Source organism: Nerophis ophidion, linkage group LG14, assembly GCF_033978795.1.
Source record: "Nerophis ophidion isolate RoL-2023_Sa linkage group LG14, RoL_Noph_v1.0, whole genome shotgun sequence".
Taxonomy (NCBI): domain Eukaryota; kingdom Metazoa; phylum Chordata; class Actinopteri; order Syngnathiformes; family Syngnathidae; genus Nerophis; species Nerophis ophidion.
Window position 1 is genome coordinate 41,722,428 of NC_084624.1, and position 23,453 is coordinate 41,745,880.

General features: G+C 41.7%; 1 protein-coding gene across 6 annotated transcripts in view; it reads left to right on the forward strand.

Annotated features, from left to right (window-relative positions):
* pard3ab (par-3 family cell polarity regulator alpha, b) overlaps positions 1 to 23,453 on the forward strand; it is a 581,331-nt gene that overhangs the window by 259,276 nt on the left and 298,602 nt on the right. For all 6 annotated transcript variants that reach the window (XM_061920783.1, XM_061920784.1, XM_061920787.1 and 3 more), the window contains one exon: positions 9,890 to 10,287. In XM_061920783.1, the coding sequence (XP_061776767.1) occupies positions 9,890 to 10,287 (398 nt within the window). The remainder of the gene's footprint in view (positions 1 to 9,889; positions 10,288 to 23,453) is intronic.

Genomic DNA, 23,453 nt, shown 5'->3' on the forward strand with positions numbered 1-23,453 from the left:
ATTTTGTCCAGGTCTGGTTTTTAAAGTTGTGTAGAATTACAATGTGCATTTTTCTTTATTAAAAACTGGGCCATAAAATCAGTTGTGCCGTAATATTGTAAAATATTACGTCTTAAGTCTTTAAAAAGGAATATCCCTGCGACCCTCTGCTACCTCCGGTAATCTCCCTACCTTCCTGTTTAGTTCCAGAAACTTGCAGCATTACTCACATAAATGTCGGTTTGGTGTATGGTTGTGTGTTTGTGATTGCAGCATTTTTATTTTTTGTTGCAATTGTGTTATAGTGTGTTTGGTTTTGGCTCAGTTCTGCATTTGGACATTTGCTCTGCGTTTGCCCTCACCAGCCACCGTAGTTCAGGCCTCCTTCTGCCCAAGCTAACTTTTCTTTGTCCAACTCATACAATTGCAGTGATCCAATCATAATCTTTTTTTAGACTTAGACTAACTTTATTGATCCACAAGGGAAGTTGGTCCACATTGTAGCTCAGTTACAAAGAATGGAAAGTATAATGCAGGTATAAAGCAGACTAAAAATGTACCGTAGTAGCAATATAAAATATAACATATATGTAATATTTACATATTATATATACAGTATATACAAACCCCGTTTCCATGAGTCGGGAAATTGTGTTAGATGTAAATATAAACGGAATACAACGATTTGCAAATCATTTTCAACCCATATTCAGTCGAATATGCTACAAAGACAACATATTTGATGTTCAAACTCATAAACATTTTTTTTTGTGCAAATAATCATTAACTTTAGGATTTGATGCCAGCAACACGTGACAAAGAAGTTGGGAAAGGTGGCAATAAATACTGATAAAGTTGAGGAATGCTCACCAAACACTTATTTGGAACATCCCACAGGTGTGCAGGCTAATTGGGAACAGGTGGGTGCCATGACTGGGTGTAAAAACAGCTTCTCAAAAAATGCTCAGTCTTTCACAAGAAAGGATGGGGCGAGGTACACCCCTTTGTCCACAACTGCATGAGCAAATAGTCAAACAGTTTAAGAACAACGTTTCTCAAAGTGCAATTGCAAGAAATTTAGGGATTTCAACATCTACCGTCCATAATAGCATCAAAAGGTTCAGAGAATCTGGAGAAATCACTCCACGTAAGCGGCATGGCCGGAAACCAACATTGAATGACCGTGACCTTCGATCCCTCAGACGGCACTGTATGAAAAACCGACATCAATCTCTAAAGGATATCACTACATGGGCTTAAGAACACTTCAAAAAACCACTGTCACTAAATACAGTTTGTCGCTACATCTGTAAGTGCAAGTTAAAGCTCTACTATGCAAAGCAAAAGCCATTTATCAACAACATCCAGAAACGCCACCGGCTTCTCTGGGGCTGAGATCATCTAAGATGGACTGATGCAAAGTAGAAAAGTGTTCTGTGGTCTTACGAGTCCACATTTCAAATTGTTTTTGGAAATATTCGACATTGTGTCATCCGGACTAAAGGGAAAGTGAACCATCCAGACTGTTATTGACGCAAAGTTCAAAAGCTAGCATCTGTGAGGGTATGGGGATGCTTTAGTGCCCAAGGCATGGGTAACTTACACATCTGTGAAGGCACCATTAATGCTAAAAGGTACATACAGGTTTTGGAACAACATATGCTGCCATCTAAGCGCCGTCTTTTTCATGGACGCCCCTGCTTATTTCAGCAAGACAATGCCAAGCCTCATTCAGCGTGGCTTCGTAAAAAAAAGAGTGCGGGTACTTTCCTGACCCGCCTGCAGTCCAGACCTGTCTCCCATCGAAAATGTGTGGCGCATTATGAAGCGTAAAATATGACAGCGGAGACCCCGGACTGTTGAACGACTGAAGCTCTACATAAAACAAGAATGGGAAAGAATTCCACTTTCAAATCTTCAACAATTAGTTTCCTCAGTTCCCAAACGTTTATTGAGTGTTGTTAAAAGAAAAGGTGATGTAACACAGTGGTGAACATGCCCTTTCCCAACTACTTTGGCACGTGTTGCAGCCATGAAATTCTAAGTTAATTATTATTTGTAAAAAATAAAAATAAAGTTAATGAGTTTGAAGATGGGCTTCACGGTGGCAGAGGGGTTAGTGCGTGTGCCTCACAATACGAAGGTCCTGCAGTCCTGGGTTCAAATCCAGGCTCGGGATCTTTCTGTGTGGAGTTTGCATGTTCTCCCCGTGAATGCGTGGGTTCCCTCCGGGTACTCCGGCTTCCTCCCACTTCCAAAGACATGCACCTGGGGATAGGTTGATTGGCAACACTAAATTGGCCCTAGTGTTTGAATGTGAGTGTGAATGTTGTCTGTCTATCTGTGTTGGCCCTGTCCAGGGTGTACCGCGCCTTCCGCCCGATTGTAGCTGAGATAGGCGCCAGCGCCCCCCGCGACCCCGAAAGGGAATAAGCGGTAGAAAAATGGATGGATGGATGGAGTTTGAACATCAAATATCTTGTCTTTGTAGTGCATTCAACTGAATATGGGTTGAAAAGGATTTGCAAATCATTGTACTCCGTTTATATTTACATCTAACACAATTTCCCAACTCATAAGGAAACAGGGTTTGTACACTATATAATATATACTGATATATTATTACATTGTTAAATTTTTATATAATATATAACAATTAGCATGTACAATACTACAGTATATGTAATAGATGCAGCAACAAAAAGGGCAGCATTAAATACAGTAATATTTTATTTCATTTTCTTCCTCTTTATTCCTTTTTTACAGTTTCTGACGCTCTTCCTGTCTTTTAATGCTCATCCCACTTTTCGCATCACTACTTGCTAATTCCTCATTAGATCCTACATGCTGCACGGGGATAGACGCTTGTCTTACAAGTTTTGTGTACTCTGTGTTGATTAGGTGTTTCTGCTTCATGGACGATGTCCACATTATGTATCACACAAAGTGTATCTCGCACGCTTGCCACGCGGAACCTAATGGGTTTATCCAGCTGCACCGCCCCAAATGGGGGATTTGTACTTGTAATGCTCATGCTGTGTCAGTTGCATTATTGTTGGCTTCTTGTCAATATGCCGCGACAGTTTTGAGCACGTATTTGCTGGAGTTAATCTCCTCCCGCAGCCGAGAGAGAGAGCCAGACAGGAGAAGCTGGCCTCGAAAAGACAAGATGTCGTAGTTAAGGGGTGTCAAACTCAAATACAGAGTGGGCCAAAATGTTTAACGGAACAAAGCCGCGGGCCAAGGTTGAACAAATTAACCTTTTATCAGGGACCCAAACAAGTTTTGCATTAAATATTGAACAAGCAAGGCTTATATAACTTTAGTGACATGCAAAATCCAGTTTCAAATAATAATAATTAAAAAAAATATCAATGGCATATCAAATAAAATTTAAATAAAAATGTAACCCCTTTTTTTCTATTTGCAATCTTCTGAGGTAAATATCAATTTTTTTCCACAGGCTAATAATACATTTGAAAATAAAATAACAATAATGTATGAACCAAACATTCAAGCCTTGGAAGTAGCAAGAGAAAATGCATGAATAAAACGTTAATTATTGGTCAGTTTGCTGGAAGTTTCCCGGAAGAGTTAGTGCTGCAAGGGATTCTGGGTATTTGTTATGTTGTTATACGGTGCGGATGTTCACCTGAAAATGTGTTTGGAATTCTTGTTTGGTGTGGGTTCACAGTGTGGCGCATATTTGTAACAGTGCTAAAGTGGTTTATACGGCCACCCTCAGTGTGACCTGTATGGCTGTTGACGAAGTATGACTTGCATTCACTTGTGTGTGTGTGTGTGTGTGTGTGTGTGTGTGTGTGTGTGTGTGTGTGTGTGTGTGTGTGTGTGTGTGTGTGTGTGTAAAAGACACAAACATTATGTGACACGCTGTTAGTATGGAGGAAAAGCGGACGTGACGACAGGTTGTAGAGAACGCTAAAGGCAGTACCTCGGGACGGCGTGGCGCAGTGGGAGAGTGGCCGTGCGCAACCCGAGTGTCCCTGGTTCAAATCCCACCTAGTACCAACCTCGTCACGTCCGTTGTGTCCTGAGCAAGACACTTCACCCTTGCTCCTGATGGGTGCTGGTTGGCGCCTTGCATGGCAGCTCCCTCCATCAGTGTGTGAATGTGTGTGTGAATGGGTAAATGTGGAAGTAGTGTCAAAGCGCTTTGAGTACCTTGAAGGTAGAAAAGCGCTATACAAGTACAACCCATTTATCATTTATTTTAAATCAGTGGTCCCCAACCTTTTTGTATCCGCTTAATAATTTGTCCCGCGGCCCGGGGGTGGTCCTTTTTTTTTCTTCTTTGTCATGAAAAAGGGAGGTTTTTGTGGTTGGTGCACTAATTGTAAGTGTATATTGTGTTTTTTATGTTGATTTAGTTAAAAAAAAAAGATACAATATATTTTTTTTTATTTCTTATTTTTTTAATAAAGAATTCTTCCACGGCCCGTTGGTTGGGGACCACTGCCTTAAATGCACGCCCCCAATATAGTTGTCCAGGTGGAAATTGTTAGAAATTCGGGACAATGGTTGCCCCGGGAGTCTACCGGGAAAATTAGGAGGGTTGGCAAGTCTGAGTATTAGCGGTTAATGCGGTGTTAGAGCGGCACTGACGCTGTATAACACCGGCGGGCCAGCTCTAATGCCAAATTGATATTGCCTCAAGGGCCAAATTAAATTACACGCCGGGCCAGATTTGGCCCGCCGGCCAGAGTTTGACACCCATGTCGTAATTAGTCGTGTTATTGCACGAGTCCGTCCTCCCCAGGGAACTTTATTAGTTTGCTGGGAAAAAAAAGGGGGCCGAGGTATTTCACAGCAGAGAGTCGGAATGCAATAAAAGTTCTTGTTCCTCCGCCGTTGACTTAAACGTCCTCTCAGCTGCCGGTGGAGAAGTCATAGCAACATGTGATGGACCGGAGCAGATGGAGCTCGCGAAGGATCTGTTGCTCCAGTGTGCTGACAAGCCAACATAAGGTTCCATCTGGGCAAACTGTATATATAGTACATGAGCTCCCACCGCCTGGGCTGTGGGGGGTGGGGGGGGGGGGGGGGGGGGTCTGAGGTTTAGAGGGGGATTTTCTGCAAACCATCCAAGCTGTAGGGGGGTTACTTCATCTGCAGCCAAATGAGAGGATTAGGTGATGGAGCTGTCAGAGACCGTTGAGCCTGCATTAAACAGGAAGTCCTAATTAACACATCACAATGTTCAGGTTTTTGAAAATGGATGGCGCATAGAAATAAGATATGTTGGAGGGCGTTCAAAGATACTTGATGACTCTCAAGCCAATCCACTTTATTTGTATAGCGCAGTGGTTCTCAACCTTTTTTCAGTGATGTACCCCCCTGTGAACATTTTTTTAATTCAAGTACCCCCTAATCAGAGCAAAGCATTTTTGGTTGAAAAAAAGAGATAAAGTAGTAAAATACATACATGTCATCAGTTTCTGATTTATTTAATTGTATAACAGTGCAAAAAAGTGCTCATTTGTAGTGGTCTTTCTTGAAAGATTAGGGAAAAAAGATATAAAAATAACTAAAAACTTGTTGAAAAATAAACAAGTGATTCAATTATAAATAAAGATTTCTACACATAGAAGTCATCATCAACTTAAAGTGCCCTCTTTTGGGATTGTAATAGAGATCCATCTGGATTCATCAACTTCATTCTAAACATTTCTTCACAAAAAAATAAATCTTTAACATCAATATTTATGGAACATGTCCACAAAAATGAATATTGCATTGTTGCATTTCATTTCACATTTTATTAACTTACATTCATATTTTCTTGAAGTATTATTCAATAAATATATTTATAAAGGATTTTTGAATTGTTGCTATTTTTAGAATATTTAAAAAAAATCTCACGTACCTTCATTTGAGAACCACTGGTATATCCATCCATTTTCTACCGCTTATTCCCTTCCGGGGTCGCGGGGGGCGCTGGCGCCTATCTCTGCTACAATCAGGCGGAAGGCGGGGTACACCCTGGACAAGTCGCCACCTCATCGTAGAACCACTGGTATAGCACATTTAAATAACAGACATTTTTCCAAAGTGCTGCACAACAATATTACCAACAATATTCAAATATTATCCTTAGCTCCACCAATGACTGAATGAAAACAAAAAATAGATATATAAAACCAATGCAAAAACTATATAAAATAAATATGATTAAAAACGATTTTAAAGGGTAAAACCCAATTAAAACAATAGATAGAATTTCAAAAACACTGAGGACCACACAACTCACGTAGTGTTAAAAGCCAAAGAATAAAAGTGAGCCTTAAGAAGAGACTTAAAACACTCCACTGTGGGGGCAGTTCGAACATGGACGGGCAGAGTGTTCTAGAACAGTGGTTATCGACCTTTTTTCAGTCATGTACCCCCTGTGAACATTTTTTTAATTTAAGTACCCCCTAATCAGAGCAAAGCATTTTTGGTTGAAAAAAAAAAGAGATAAAGAAGTAAAATACAGCACTTTGTCATCAGTTTCTGATTTATTAAATTGTATAACAGTGCAAAGTATTGCTCATTTGTAGTGGTCTTTCTTGAACTATTTGGAAAAAAAGATATAAAAACAAGTAAAAACTTGTTGAAAAATAAACAAGTGATTCAATTATAAATAAAGATTTCTACACATAGAAGTCATCATGAACTTAAAGTGCCCTCTTTGGGGATTGTAATAGAGATCCATCTGGATTCATGAACTTAATTCTCAACATTTCTTCACTAAAAAAGAAATTTTTAACATCAATATTTATGGAACATGTCCACAAAAATTAATATTGCATTGTTGCATTTCTTTTCACATTTTATGAACTTACATTCATATTTTGTTGAAGTATTATTCAATAAATATATTCATAAAGGATTTTTGAATTGCTGCTATTTTTAGAATATTTTTATAAAAATCTCAGGTACCCCTTGGCATACCTTCAAGTACCCCCAGGGGTACGCTTACCCCCAATTTGAGTACCACTGGTATAGCACATTTAAACAACAGACATGTTTTCAAAGTGCTGTACAACAATATTAAATTATTATCCTTAGCTCCACCAATGACTGAATAAAAACCAAAAAATAAATAAATATAAAGACGATTTAAAAATAAATATGATTAAAAACGATTTTAAAGGGTAAAACCCAATTAAAACAAAAGATAGAATTTCAAAAACACTGAGGACCACGCAACTCATGTAGTGTTAAAGGCCAAAGAACAAAAATGGGTCTTAAGAAGAGACTTAAAAACACTCCACTGTGGGAGCATTTGGAATATGGAGGGGTAGAGTGTTCTAGAGCAGTGGTTCTCAAATGGGGGCACGCGTACCCCTGGAGGTACTTGAAGGTATGCCAAGGGGTACGTGACATTTTTTTTAAATATTCTAAAAATAGCAACAATTCAAAAATCCTTTACAAATATATTTATTGAATAATACTTCAACAAAATATGAATGTAAGTTCATCAATCAATCAATCAATGTTTATTTATATAGCCCCAAATCACAAATGTCTCAAAGGACTGCACAAATCATTACGACTACAACATCCTCGGAAGAACCCACAAAAGGGCAAGGAAAACTCACACCCAGTGGGCAGGGAGAATTCACATCCAGTGGGACGCCAGTGACAATGCTGACTATGAGAAACCTTGGAGAGGACCTCAGATGTGGGCAAACCCCCCCTCTAGGGGACCGAAAGCAATGGATGTCGAGCGGGTCTAACATGATACTGTGAAAGTTCAATCCATAGTGGCTCCAAGACAGCAGCGAGAGTCCCGTCCACAGGAAACCATCTCAAGCGGATCAGCAGCGTAGAGATGTCCCCAACCGATACAGGCGAGCGGTCCATCCTGGGTCCCGAGGAGCGGTCCATCCTGGGTCTCGACTCTGGACAGTCAGTACTTCATCCATGGTCATCGGACCGGACCCCCTCCACAAGGGAGGGGGGGACATAGGAGAAAGAAAAGAAGCGGCAGATCAACTGGTCTAAAAAGGAGGTCTATTTAAAGGCTAGAGTATACAGATGAGTTTTAAGATGAGACTTAAATGCTTCTACTGAGGTAGCATCTCGAACTGTTACCGGGAGGGCATTCCAGAGTACTGGAGCCCGAACGGAAAACGCTCTATAGCCCGCAGACTTTTTTTGAGCTCTAGGAATCACTAATAAGCCGGAGTCTTTTGAACGCAGATTTCTTGCCGGGACATACGGTACAATACAATCGGCAAAAACTGTGAAAAGAAATGCAACAATGCAATATTCAGTGTTGACAGCTCGATTTTTTTGTGGACATGTTCCATAAATATTGATGTTAAAGATTTCTTTTTTTGTAAAGAAATGTTTAGAATTAAGTGTAGAGATATTTATTTATAATTGAATCACTTGTTTATTTTTCAACAAGTTTTTAGTTATCTTTATATCTTTTTTTCCAAATATTGCAAAAAAGGGCAGTACAAATGAGCAATAATTTGCACTGTTATACAATTTAATAAATCAGAAACTGATGACACAGTAATATATTTTACTTCTTTATCTCTTTTTTTTCAACCAAAAATGCTTTGCTCTGATTAGAGGGTACTTGAATTAAAAAAAAAAATGTTCACAGGGGCTACATCACTGAAAAAAGGTTGAGAATCACAGTTCTAGAGCTTAGGGCCGACCACAGAGGAGGTCCTGTGTCCCCTGGTTTTAAGTCTCGTCTTGGGCATCACGAGCTGGAGCTTGCTCTCGGACTTTAGGGGTGTAAATTTGGATAATGTCCGAGATATTATGAGGTGCCAATCCATGTAAAGCAGGGGTGCTCATTACGTCGATCGCGATCGACTGGTCGATCTCGGAGGGTGTGTCAGTCGATCTCAAGCCAGGCATTAAAAAATATACATAAAAATGAGCAATCATCAATCATACCAAGACTTCACTTTCGTCAGTTGTTTGACATTCTCGGCACCCGAGGATCTTGTGAGATGACGCTGGCTGCTGCGAGCTCATATTTAAGAAAAAAATCACTAACAGGGCGGACGCAGAGAAACACATTTTATTTCTAGAGACTCCGTACCTACTGTCAAAACTCTAAAGACCGACAGCACAGTTCCTGTCTTCACCATAAAAGCCCTGTTTCATCCTGCCTGTGTTAACAAAATAAGAGTCTCAGAAAGCTAGCGTGCACAAGCTAGCAAGCTACGGAGTTTGATGCCAATGTATTTCTCCCCCGCCCTCAGCGACCGCTTTCTCACTTGCTTGCCCACCCGCACACTCACTGACGTCACTCACCTGCTGCCAGACATTAAAGGGCCACACACATATGCTACTCTCATAACAAAGTGTTTAAAAACGAGTATGCAAGTTGGACAAATGAGATGCCAAATCCAACCACTTTCATGTGGTATTGGACAGAAAGGAGGACTTTTTTTTTCCTCCCTTTGAAAATGCGGACATTATCAGCACCACTGTCTGATTCCAATCAATGCAAGTCATCAGAATCAAATACACCAACTTATATTCTTGTCTTCATGAAAGAAAGGAATCTATGTGTGTTACACATGCTTGTATTATCATTAAACACCATTAACTTGTTAACAAAAATGTCTCTTTCATAAATAAATAAATATAAATTATAAATAGGAATTAGGTAGGTCTCCTCGACTTGCTCAATTGAAAAGTAGCTCACCTGCAGAAAAAGTGTGAGCGCCCTTGATGTAAAGCTTTAAAAGCAAACATCAAGGTTATAAAATCAATTCTAAAAATGAACAGAGAGCCAGTGCAAAATCTCAAGAACTGGGGTTATATGCTAATTTGGAGTTATATACCCCAGCCCCAACATCAAAGGTGTATTTACTGTACTTGACACTTGTTTTTCGGCGCTGTCCTTTTAAACGTGTCCACCTCCTTCTTCCAGAGCCCAGAACATGTTCCGTCAGGCCATGCGCTCGCCGGTTATCATGTTCCACGTGGTTCCTTCCTCCATGAAGGCCCATTACGAGCATCTGTCCCACGCCGAGAGGAACCCCGCGTATTCCTCGGGCCGCTTCAGTCCAGACTCCATATCCGGCGGCACCGGGGCGGGCATGGATCACGCCGCCCCGCACAGGATGTCCCGACACGGCTCCCAAACAAACCCGCACTCTCATCCTCATCCGGACCAGACCGATGGCTACCCGCCCTCAAATCATCCGACCGTTTTTGCCGCCAAACCTCCCACGGGTCAGATCCACTCGCCTCAGAGGAACTCCACGCCGACCCCTAGTGGATACAGCAAAAAACTGGGGAGGAGGCTTAACATTCTGCTGAATAAAGGTAAGACTGACGCATACGCCGCCTTCAGGTGCGTCGGAATACTGTCCGTCTCACCTCCTGAATTTTCTTTGCAGTTTATAATTTGGTCAGCAAAAACATTGATTCATTGGTCACACTTCTATTAAAAACATTGCACTTTATATTCGACACCTGCTGACAAACAAACAAACACACACCATACAAATCCTGTTTGTGAGGGACTTTGCATTTTTTCTTTGGATTTCATTAGGAAATTAGCAAACCTTTAGCTAATTTTTACTGTTGGGGCGGTATAGCTCGGTTGGTAGAGTGGCTGTGCCAGCAACTTGAGGGTTGCAGGTTCGATTCCCGCTTCCGTCATCCTAGTCACTGCCGTTGTGTCCTTGGGCAAGACACTTTACCCACCTGCTCCCAGTGCCACCCACACTGGTTTAAATGTAACTTAGATATTGGGTTTCACTATGTAAAGCGCTTTGAGTCACTAGAGAAAAGCGCTATATAAATATAATTCACTTCACTTCACTGTTGGCAATTTTTTAAATCGTATAGAAAATAAATAAGGATGTAACGATAGATTGATTCACCTGTATGTGTATTCCTTCATTTCAATTGTATCAATCTGTGCTAGGCAAGTTTGCCTTCCAAAAAAAAAAGGTATCGATCCAAGATCGTTTTTAAAGGGAATCAATCGATTTTATCGATACTAGAAGAAGGAAAACATTGGAAATAAGAACAGCAGACATTATATGAAGTTTAGCACTTTTAAAAATAATTGATGTTAAGTTTATTATCTATGGGTGTAACGGTACACAAAAATTTCGGTTCGGTACGTAGCTCGGCTTGGAGGTCAAGGTTCGGTTCATTTTCGGTACCGTAAGAAAACAACAAAATACACATTTTTTGGTTATTTATTTACCAAATTTCAATCAATCAATCAATGTTTACTTATATAGCCCTAAATCACTAGTGTCTCAAAGGGCTGCACAAACCACCACGACATCCTCGGTAGGAAAACTCACACCCAGTGGGACATTGGTGACAATAATGACCCAGTGGGACGTCGGTGACAATGATGACTATGAGAACCTTAGAGAGGAGGAAAGCAATGGATGTCGAGCGGATCTAACATGATACTGAAAGTTCAATCCACAATGGATACAACACAGTCGCGAGAGTCCAGTCCAAAGAGGATCCAAGACACAGCAGCGAGAGTCCCGTTCACAGCGGAGCCAGCAGGAAACCATCCCAAGCGTAGGCGGATCAGCAGCGCAGAGATGTCCCCAGCCGATACACAGGCGAGCAGTACATGGCCACCGGATCGGACCGGACCCCCTCCACACGGGAGAGTGGGACATAGAAGAAAAAGAAAAGAAACGGCAGATCAACTGGTCTAAAAAGGGAGTTTATTTAAAGGCTAGAGTATACAAATGAGTTTTAAGGTGAGACTTAAATGCTTCTACTGAGGTAGCATCTCGAACTGTTACTGGGAGGGCATTCCAGAGTACTGGAGCCCGAAATGAAAAAGCTCTACAGCCCGCAGACTTTTTTTGGGCTTTAGGAATCACTAATAAGCCGGAGTCCTTTGAACGCAGATTTCTTGCCGGGACATATGGTACAATACAATCGGCAAGATAGGATGGAGCTAGACCGTGTAGTATTTTATACGTAAGTAGTAAAACCTTAAAGTCACATCTTAAGTGCACAGGAAGCCAGTGCAGGTGAGCCAGTACAGGCGTAATGTGATCAAACTTTCTTGTTCTTGTCAAAAGTCTAGCAGCCGCATTTTGTACCAACTGTAATCTTTTAATGTTGGACATGGGGAGACCCGAAAATAATACGTTACAGTAATCGAGGCGAGACGTAACAAACGCATGGATAATGATCTCGGCGTCATTAGTGGACAGAATGGAGCGAATTTTAGCGATATTTTATTATGTAAATGTTATCTTTTTATCAACATGTGATAGCAGGGACCCTGCCATTCAAAGCTTTTCTGTTCGTAAAACGCACGCACACTGCAAAATGAGCTAACGTTACGCTAAAAGCTAATTAGCCTTCACCTCAAGCTAGAACTGCGAACGAGCTGAGCTGCAATTTAAGTTTCTAGAAGGTCAAAGGGCTCATAGTGATGTTAGTAGTAGTTGACTGGGAGGTCTTTATTATCATTTGGGGAGAGTACGCTGCCTAATGCTCACCTGCTAAACACCCATCTGCTCGACGCTGAAGCATTTACTACATGCGCTCTGAATACGCACTGCTGATTGGCTGTTACCGCTATATATATAAAACCAATCAGATGGTCATGTGGGTGGGACAATGCTGGGTGCTGAGACAGAGGCAGAAGAAGCAAAGCAGCTTGTTAAGACTTTAACTTAGAAACTCGTTCGATACACCCTCGTACCGAACCGAAACCCCCGTACTGAAACGGTTCAATACAAATACATGTACCTTTACACCCTTATTATTATCCCATTTGTGCCATAATCAAAACAAAAATGGTGGGTAACTAAATTGGTATTGTAGAAAGAAACGCTCGCGCCACAAGACAATACTCAATATTTGTGATGTGTGTGTGTGTGCCTTTAAGAGGTGGTGCTATTGTGTGTGAGAGCTTGAGTTGTGGCGAACAGCAGCTCTTGTTGATGTGTGTTTGAGTTTGTTTTCTCTCCCGGAAAAGGGTGGAGTGCCATCTCCGGGTTGGGGAGGAGACCCTGCCCCAAGTGGAGGAGTTCAAGTACCTAGGAGTCTTGTTCACGAGTGGGGGAAGAGTGGATCGTGAGATCGACAGGCGGATCGGTGCGGCGTCTTCAGTAATGCGGACGTTGTACCGATCTGTTGTGGTGAAGAAGGAGCTGAGCCGGAAGGCAAAGCTCTCAATTTACCGGTCGATCTACGTTCCCATCCTCACCTATGGTCATGAGCTTTGGGTAATGACCGAAAGGATAAGATCACGGGTACAAGCGGCCGAAATGAGTTTCCTCCGCCGTGTGGCGGGGCTCTCCCTTAGAGATAGGGTGAGAAGCTCTGCCATCCGGGAGGGACTCAAAGTAAAGCCGCTGCTCCTCCACATCGAGAGGAGCCAGATGAGGTGGTTCGGACATCTGGTCAGGATGCCACCCGAATGCCTCCCGAGGGAGGTGTTTAGGGCACGTCCAACCGGTAGGAGGCCACGGGGAAGACCCAGGACACGTTGGGAAGACTATGTCTCCTGGCTGGCATGGGAACGCCTCGGGAAGAGCTAGACGAAGTGGCTGGGGAGAGGGAAGTCTGGCCTTCCCTGCTTAGGCTGCTGCCCCCGCGACCCGACCTCGGATAAGCGGAAGAAGATGGATGGATGGATGGATGGAGTTTGTTAACGCTTGTTAAAGTGTCTGAGTGGATTTCCGAGACTCGCTAATACTTGTAAGTGAAGCTGGAGTTCTTTGAGCGCAGATTTCTTGCCGTGACATATGGTACAATACAATCAGCTCGATAGGATGGAGCTTGACCGTTTAGTATTTAATAAGTAAGTATGAAACCTTAAAGTCACATCTTGAGTGCACAGGAAGCAAGTGCAGGTGAGCCAGCACAGGCGTAATATGATCAAACTTTACTGTTCTTGTCAAAAGTCCAGCAGATGCATTTTGTACCAACTGTAATCTTTAATTGCTAGACATAGAGAGACTCGAAAATAATATGTTACAGTAGGGCTGGGCGATACGGCCTTTTAATAATATCTCGATATTTTTAGGCCGTATCACGATACACCATATATATCTCGATATTTTACCTTCGCCTTGAATGAACACTTGATGCATATAATCACAGCAGTATGATGATTCTATGTGTCTACATTAAAACATTCTTCTTCATACTGCATTAATATATGCTACTTTTAAACTTTCATGCAGAGAAAAATCACAACTAAGCCAATTGGCCAAAACTGTATTTATTAAACAGTTATTAAGCAGTGGCACAAACATTCATGTCATTTCCAAAACAGAAAGTGCAAGATTGTCAGAGACATTTTAAAACAAGCTATTAGTGCTTTTTTGTGCATGATGTCACTAAGGTGACATATCAAAACAACACTAAATTAAAGTGTACTTTTGTGCATGATGTCACACAAGATATTTCAATAACTGTCAAATAAAAATGAGCTGCATAATAGGAAGTCAAATAGTGTATGTCCTTCACTATATGGTAGTTTACTGCGGACGTTATCTCCTTCTGTTATTGACTATTTTTTTCATACGGTGTTGATCTGGAAATGGTTGCTTAGGTATTTTGTTGGTGTGGCACCGAATGGAGATGTTGACATGCAGAGTTTCAAGCACTCTTCATTCTCTAGCGGGTGACTTTTCAAATAATGTTACATATTAGCAGTGCTGCTACTTTTTGTAGCAACGCTTTTGCCGCATACTTGTAAAACATATTCCCGCTTGAAGCCAAACCACCGCCAGAATATGAACTCCCTGCTGTTTTTCTTGGGAATTAATTCTTCCTTCATTTGTTACCACACCGTTAGCATTACAGCTAACTTTACCATGTCGCTACCTGTCTGCTCTGCGAGGGCGTATGACGTTGCGAGAGTATGTGACGTGTGTAAGAAGGTGCGCTTGTTTTACATCTCTGTGAGAAGGAGATACAAGAAATAGTGAGAAAAGCGTTTAGTGTAATGCCCGCAGCTAAAAGCAACTGCGTGAGAACGTATACTCGAATATCACGATACAGTCATTTTCTATATCGCACAGAGACAAACCCGCGATATATCGAGTATATTCGATATATCGCCCAGCCCTACGTTACAGTAATCAAGACGAGACGTAACGAAGGCATAGACAATGATCTCAGCGTGGCTGGTGGACAAATTGGGACTCATTTTAGCGTTATTACGGAGATGAAAGAAGGTTGTTTTTGTAACACTCTTAATGTGTGACTAAAACGAGAGAGTCGGGTCGAAGATAATACCCAGATTCTTTACCGAGTCACCTTGTGTAATTGTTTGGTTGTCAAATGTTAAGGTGGTGGTATTAAATAGATGTCGGTTTCCAGCAGGACTTACAAACAGTTTTTTCATTTTTTTAGCGTTAAGATGTAAAAAGTTGCTGGAGATAGTGTTTAAAAGGGAACATTATCACAATTTCAAAAGGGTTAAAAACAATGAAAATCAGTTCCCAATGGCTTGTTGTATTTCTTGAATTTTTTTTCAAAATTTTACCGGTCCTGGAATATCCCTAAATAAATCTTTAAAGTGCCTTATTTTCGCTATCTTCGAAACCACTATCCATTTCCCTGTGACGTCACACAGTGCTGCCAATGTAAACAAACAATGCCGAATACCACAGCAAGATATAGTGACATTAGCTCGGATTTCAGCAGCTTAATCGATTCAACAGATCACGCATGTATTGAAACAGATGGTTGGAGTATGAAAGTATTGAAGAAGAAATTGAAGCTAATGAGCGAATAGCTATTGACGCTATTCATACCCATAGCATGGCCGAATAGCTGCGTTAGCATCGCTGGTAAAATGTGCAGACCAAACGATCAGGACTTTCGCATCTTGTGACGCTGGAGCAACTTAAATCCGTCGATTGGTAAGTGTTTTTTTCGCATTAAATGTGTGTGGAAGGAAACGTAATATAGTTTCAAATGTACATACAGTTAGCCTAAATAGCATGTTAGCATCGATTAGCTGGCAGTCACGCCGCGACCAAATATGTCAGATTAGCACATAAGTCAACAACATCAACAAAACTCACCTTTGTGATTTTGTTGACTTTATCGTTACAAATGCATCTGCAGGTTATCCATACATCTCTGTGCCATGTCTGCCATCGCCGGTGAAATGTGCAGACACTCCGGCACATTCAATAGGGGTCTGGCGGCAGATTTCTTTCCACTTTCGCATCTTCGGGCCAGTGGTGCAACTTGAATCCCTCCCTGTTAGTCTTTTTACACCCTCCGACAACACACCGACGAGGCATGATGTCTCCAAGGTTCCAAAAAATAGTCAAAAAAACGGAAAATAACTGAGCTGAGACCCGGTGTTTGTATTGTGTTTGAAAAAATGAAAATGGCGGCTGTATTACCTAGGCAACGTCACATACTGATGTCATCGCTACAAGAGCCATAAACAGAAAGGCGTTTAATTCGCCAAAATTCACCCATTTAGAGTTCGGAAATCGGTTAAGAAAATATATGGTCTTTTTTCTGCAACATCAAGGTATATATTGACGCATACAAAGGTCTGGTGATAATGTTCCCCTTTCATTTTATTTAGACACGCCACCAGCTGACTACAATATGGTGTGTTGGTCAGCTTTAGAGGCATGTAGAGTTGGGTGTCATCAGCATAACAGTGAAAGCTAACACCATACTTGCGTATGATGTCACCTAGCGGCAGCATTTAGATGCTAAAGAGTACAGGGCCAAGAATTGAACCCTGTAGAACTCCACAAGTTACCTTAACATAGTCCAAGTTCGCATTGTTTTGGGGGACAAACTGCATCCTGTCAGTAAGATAGAATAGAATAGAATAGAATGAACTTTATTGTCATTATATTTGCATATAACGAGATTAAAGACTCCAACTTAAGGTGCGGTAGTGGGAACAAATATGGGGTGAAATAAATGACATAAGAGGTAAAAAGGAAAAACTAACAATTAAAATAAACAGACTACAATCCAATAAAAATAATAAGCAATCCTGTACAATATACAAAACACTATAGAAGTACAAAACACTGTACAATATACAGAGCAAGACAAGAGTACCGGAGTAATAAATAACAATCAGTGTCGGACGTATTGCACTAGAAGGGTAGTATTGCACAGTAGGGTATTAGGGCATGATATTGTATAGGGGTGAATTATTATTATTTTAAGTTAGAGTTCAACATGGTGACAGCTTTGGGAAAGAAGCTGTCTCTGAGCCTGTTTGTTCTGACTCTGATGCACCTGCCTGATGGTAGCAAGTCGAAGAGGTGGAAGCCAGGGTGTGTGCTGTCCTTGGTAATGTTTTTTGCTCTGTTGAGGCAACGGGAGTTGTGTAAATCCTTCAGGGAGGGCAGGGGACAGCCGATGATTTTTTGTGCAGACTTTATGACCCTCTGAATCGCCTGTTTGTCTGCTTCAGTGCAGCTGGCGTACCACACTGTTATGCAGTACGTCAGCATAAGATAGGAGTGAAACCAAGGCAAGGCTAAGTCTGACATACCAATATGTGTTTTGTTTTAAGATATTGTTATGATTGACGGTAAAATGCCCCCAGACTCCCTCTAAAATTCCAAAATTATTTTTGTCTTCTCAGTTTGTTGTGTAATAAAATGTAATATTTAAGTGCAACTACAGGAGGTCTTAGGTCTACATATGATTTCCATGATAACCAATAGGTCATTTGGGGCGCTGTCATGCCAAATTTCTTCCCCCCTACAAAAACCTTCACCCCCATTTACTTCCGGGGTCATGATTAATACAGACGTTCTGTTAACGCTAAATTATAAAAATATGAAGCTATATTATAAAAATACAGACGTTTTGTTAACGCTAACAATTACTTCCGGGGTCACGTTTCCTCTTATGTCATCCCATAGCTTGTGTTTGTAAATTGTTTTTTAATTTTTTTTATAATATAGCGTTAACAAAACGTCTGTATTAATCATGACCCCGGAAGTAAATGGGGGGGGGGGGGGGGGGGGGGGGTAAGGTTTTTGTAGGGAGAAGAAATTTGGCGTGACAGCTCCAAGCATAATTTTATTTCTGCGGCCCACCACCTTTTATTTCACACTTTTTATTTATTTGAAACAATTTTTATACTTTTTTTAAATTACACTTAAATGTTATTTAATGCAAGTTTTGTGATAATACATATTCATTGGGGACATTTTTCTTGTTAACACTTTTTTATTTTTTATTTTTATTTATTTTTTTTCCCCTTGGCCTCAGTCTGCACCCCCACTCCAGGGCCTAGTCTAAGACCGATTTTTTTTATTTTTATTTTATTTTAATCTTCTATTTTTTTCTCCCATCCCCCCTCTCCCTGACGGAATAAATAAAGTACTATCTAATCTAATCTAATCTAGTATGGGGAACACATTCACCATTAATGAGTAGCTTATTAACATGCAAATTGGTAACACATTGGCTCTTAATTAGTCATTATTAAGTACTTATTAATGCCTTATTCTGCATGGCCTTATTATACAACCAGTAAGCAAATAACTAAGAGTTTTCCCTCAATAACCTCAGAATTATTGCTTATTAGTAACCCTAACCCTTATATGTTCCCCTAGTGCCCAAAACAATGTAAATTAAGTCTTTGTTACTTTAATAAGCATCTAGTTAATGATGAATATGTTCCCCATACTAAAGTGTTACCCATCCATCCATTTTCTACCGCTTATTCCCTTTTGGGGTCACGGGGGGCGTTGGTGCCTATCTCAGCTACAATCGAGCGGAAGGCGGTGTACACCCTGGACAAGTCGCCACCTCATCGCTGGGCCAACACAGATAGACAGACAACATTCACACTCACATTCACACACTAGGGCCAATTTTAGTGTTGCCAATCAACCTATCCCCAGGTGTTACCCAATGTTCAAGAATTAATTTGTTGAGTAGAAAATAACTAGGGCTTCACGGTGGAAGAGGGGTTAGTGCGTCTGCCTCACAATACGAAGGTCCTGCAGTCCTGGGTTCAAATCCAGGCTCGGGATCTTTCTGTGTGGAGTTTGCATGTTCTCCCCGTGAATGCGTGGGTTCCCTCCAGGTACTCCGGCTTCCTCCCACTTCCAAAGACATGCACCTGGGGATAGGTTGATTGGCAACACTAAATTGGCCCTAGTGTGTGAATGTGAGTGTGAATGTTGTCTGTCTATCTGTGATGGCCCTGCGATGAGTTGGCGACTTGTCCAGGGTGTACCCCGCCTTCCGCCCGATTGTAGCTGAGATAGGCGCCAGCGCCCCCCGCGACCCCGAAAGGGAATAAGCGGTAGAAAATGGATGGATGGATGGAGAAAATAACTATTTTGACATAACATACATTTTTTAATCTGACCATCCACAATTCAAACAGATTCAATCCGAATACCTCTGCCCTTTAAGAAGAGCATTAATGGTGTGCGCCACAGAAGGGTTACATTTCAAATAAATTTGCTCTGTTATTCATGAATTTAAATTCTACATTCGCTTCTTCACAAAAGTCTGCGTTTAAGGTAAGTCAAGTTTTACTGTAAGTAAGAACTTATATTTAAATGGAGTCACACTGTACGTTGAACACATTAAGTCCATATAAAATACTAGAATAAAATGAAATCGTAATAAAAATGAGAACAACTCCTGACTTTTTTTTATTCTTCTGGTTATGTTGCGCGTTTATTACTGAAAGTGGTGTAGCAAGAGAGGGAGAGACGTCAAGTGTCAATATTGAGACCACTTTGCTGCTTAATTATGACTGTCGGTTTCATAAGAGCAGATCCTTTCACATGTACATAAATACCATCTTTGCCCTTGGTGAGGCTCACAGCGTTTGACTAAACATGCACCTAATGTTGATTTCTACACTTTCTCATCATTTTGACATGTATAATTTTTTAGAGATGTCCGATAATATCGGACTGCCAATATTCTTGGCCGATAAATGCTTTAAAATGTAATATTGGAAATTATCGGTATCGGTTTCAAAAATTAAAATGTATGACTTTTTAAAACGCCGCTGTACGGAGTGGTACACGGACGTAGGTAGAAGTACAGAGAAGTTGCGTCTCCCAGTCATACTTGCCAACCCTGTCGAGTTTCCCGGGAGACTCCCGAATTTCAGTGCCCCTCCCGAAAATCTCCCGGGGCAACCATTCTCGAGAATTTCTCCCGATTTCAACCCAGACAACAATATTGGGGGCGTGCCGGCCCAATCACATAATATATACAGCTTTTCACACACACAAGTGGATGCAATACATACTTGGTCAACAGCCATACAGGTCACACTGAGGGTGACCGTACACACAACTTTAACACTGTTACGAATATGCGCCACACTGTGAACCCACACCAAACAAGAATGACAAACCCATTTCAGGAGAACATCCGCACCGTAACACAATATATAATATATAATATACAATATATATATAATATATAATATAATATATAATATATAATGGGGAAGGCGTGGCGCAGTGGGGAGAGTGGCCGTGCGCAACCCGAGCGTCCCTGGTTCAATTCCCACCTAGTACCAACCTCGTCCCGTCCGTTGTGTCCTGAGCAAGACACTTCACCCTTGCTCCTGATGGGTGCTGGTTGGCGCCTTGCATGGCAGCTCCCTCCATCAGTGTGTGAATGTGTGTGTGAATGGGTAAATGTGGAAGTAGTGTCAAAGCGCTTTGAATACCTTGAAGGTAGAAAAGCGCTATACAAGTACAACCCATTTATTTATTTATCATTTATAAACACAACAGAACAAATACCCCTTGCAGCACTAACTCTGTAATAATTTTTCTTTTTTCTTCTTTTTTTTGAAGAGTTTGTCTCACGCTTGGGAGTCATCATGAAGGGAAAAAAGTTCACAAAAAATAACAAAAGTGATGTTCTTCCTCAGTTTAGCAATGAACATCTGCGTATTCCTCCAGTTCATGCCCGTCTTTTTTTGTTTAATACTAATTAGAGATGTCCGATAATTGCTTTTTTGCCGATATTGTCCAACTCTTAATCACCCATACCGATATCAACCGATACCGATATATACATTTGTGGAATTAACACATTATTATGCATTATTTTGTTGTGATGCCCCGCTGGATGCATTAAACAATGTAACAAGGTTTTCCACAATAAATCAACTCAAGCTATGGAAAAAAATGCCAACATGGCGCTGCCATATTTATTATTGAAGTCACAAAGTGCATTTTTTTTTTTTAACATGCCTCACTCAAAACAGCAGCTTGGAATTTGGGACATGCTCTCCCTGAGAGAGCATGAGGAGGTTGAGGTGGAGGGTAAGGTGGGGTTAGCTCGGGGTTTATATTGTAGCGTCCCGGAAGTGTTAGTGCTGCAAGGAGTTCTGGGTATTTGTTCTGTTGTGTTTATCTTGTGTTACGGTGCGGATGTTCTCCCGAAATGTGTTTGTCATTCTTGTTTGGTGTGGGTTCACAGTGTGGCGCATATTTGTAACAGTGTTAAAGTTGTTTATACGGCCACCCTCAGTGTGACCTGTATGGCTGTTGACCAAGTATGCCTTGCATTCACTTGTGTGTGTAAAAAGTCGTATATATTATGTGACTGGGGCGGCACGCAAAGGCAGTGCTTTTAAGGTTTATTGGCGCTCTGTACTTCTCCCTTCGTCCGTGTACACAGCGGCGTTTTAAAAAGTCACAATTTTTACTTTTTGAAACCGATACCGATCATTTTGAAACCGATTCCGATAATTTCTGATATTACATTTTAAAGCATTACATCTGAGGATAGTACTCCGGCTTCCTCCCACTTCCAAAGACATGCACCTGGGGATAGGTTGATTGGCAACACTAAATTGGCCCTAGTGTGTGAATGTGAGTGTGAATGTTGTCTGTCTATCTGTGTTGGCCCTGCGATGAGGTGGCGACTTGTCCAGGGTGTACCCCGCCTTCCGCCCGATTGTAGCTGAGATAGGCGCCAGCGCCCCCCGCGACCCCAAAAGGGAATAAGCGGTAGAAAATGGATGGACATCTGAGGATAGGTTAATTGGCAACACTAAAATTGGCCCTAGTGTGTGAATGTGAGTGTGAATGTTGTCTGTCTATCTGTGTTGGCCCTGCGATGAGGTGGCGACTTGTCCAGGGTGTACCCTGCCTTCCGCCCGATTGTAGCTGAGATAGGCGCCAGCGCCCCCCGCGACCCCGAAAGGGAATAAGCGGTAGAAAATGGATGGATCTCTAATACTAATCATTTATGGGAGTTCATCATAACCACAAAAGGTAACCTGAGGACCGCCTGTTGTATGAAGCAACAGGCAGATGTCGAGGTATCTTTAAAAGATGACATTTTGATAATAACTCCAGTGTGTTGCTTTTGACTGACAGTTGGCAGAGGTGGCGCTCACCTCTGCCAACAGGAAGCCAGGCGTCGGGGGCCAGAGATCTTGTTGCTAAGCAGCGGCTGGTCCCTTTGTGCTGTCAAGATGCCGCAGCAAAGAGGCTGACAGGACCGCACCATATGTCTGAGCAAGTTTTCACCCAAATCCACTTCCTCTCGCGAGGCGTAGTGGAGCATAAATCATGAAGCACACAGCTGGTTGTTGTTGGAGCTGTTTTTTTTTTTTTAACTCCCCCCTTCACCCCTCCCTGAGCCCTCAAATCTCCTTACATGCCACCAGACCTGTTGTACCAGCAGCCAAAGATGGTATCTTCTCTTGTTGCGCCTGCTGTTTGCTTTTGTCGAAGCAGACGTCAGCGGAGATTAGCGGCGTCTTGCAAGGGACCGCTCGGCTCGTCCGTGTCGAACGTAGCGCCGACTTAATCCCACGGCTTTAAGCGCGGCTTCAAAACATCCGCCTTGTTTTTGTTTCCACCGCCTCCTCGCAAATTGTTTCAAACTCCCATCGTAGCAAAACTAATTGTTTAGGTGCGTTTCCATCACGCTAATGGGCCTTTTCGGAGAGCCTACACCCTTGTTGAAATGAGGCAGTGCTGGAGTGTAATAGTTCATCCCGCGGGCCTGTGGGGACTCGATTGTCTCATCAGCGGGGAAGATTAGAAGAAAAATAGCTCCTGTGTTCCCCTTCGGTCAGACGGACCGCTGGGATTAGTGCATGTTGTTGTCTGACATTATGTGTTTACATTAACATAGGCTGACCGTATTCTGAAATCCCAAAAAACAGGACACATATATGCGTGCCAAGGCCGGGACTTGGTGAAAATTTGCCAATGATACTCGAACTTGCTTCATACATAATACAAACCCCGTTTCCATATGAGTTGGGAAATTGTGTTAGATGTAAATATAAACAGAATACAATGATTTGCAAATCCTTTTCAACCCATATTCAGTTGAATGCACTACAAAGACAAGATATTTGATGTTCAAACTCCATCCATCCATCCATTTTCTACCGCTTATTCCCTTTCGGGGTCGCGGGGGGCGCTGGCGCCTATCTCAGCTACAATCGGGCGGAAGGCAGGGTACACCCTGGACAAGTCGCCACCTCATCGCAGGGCCAACACAGATAGACA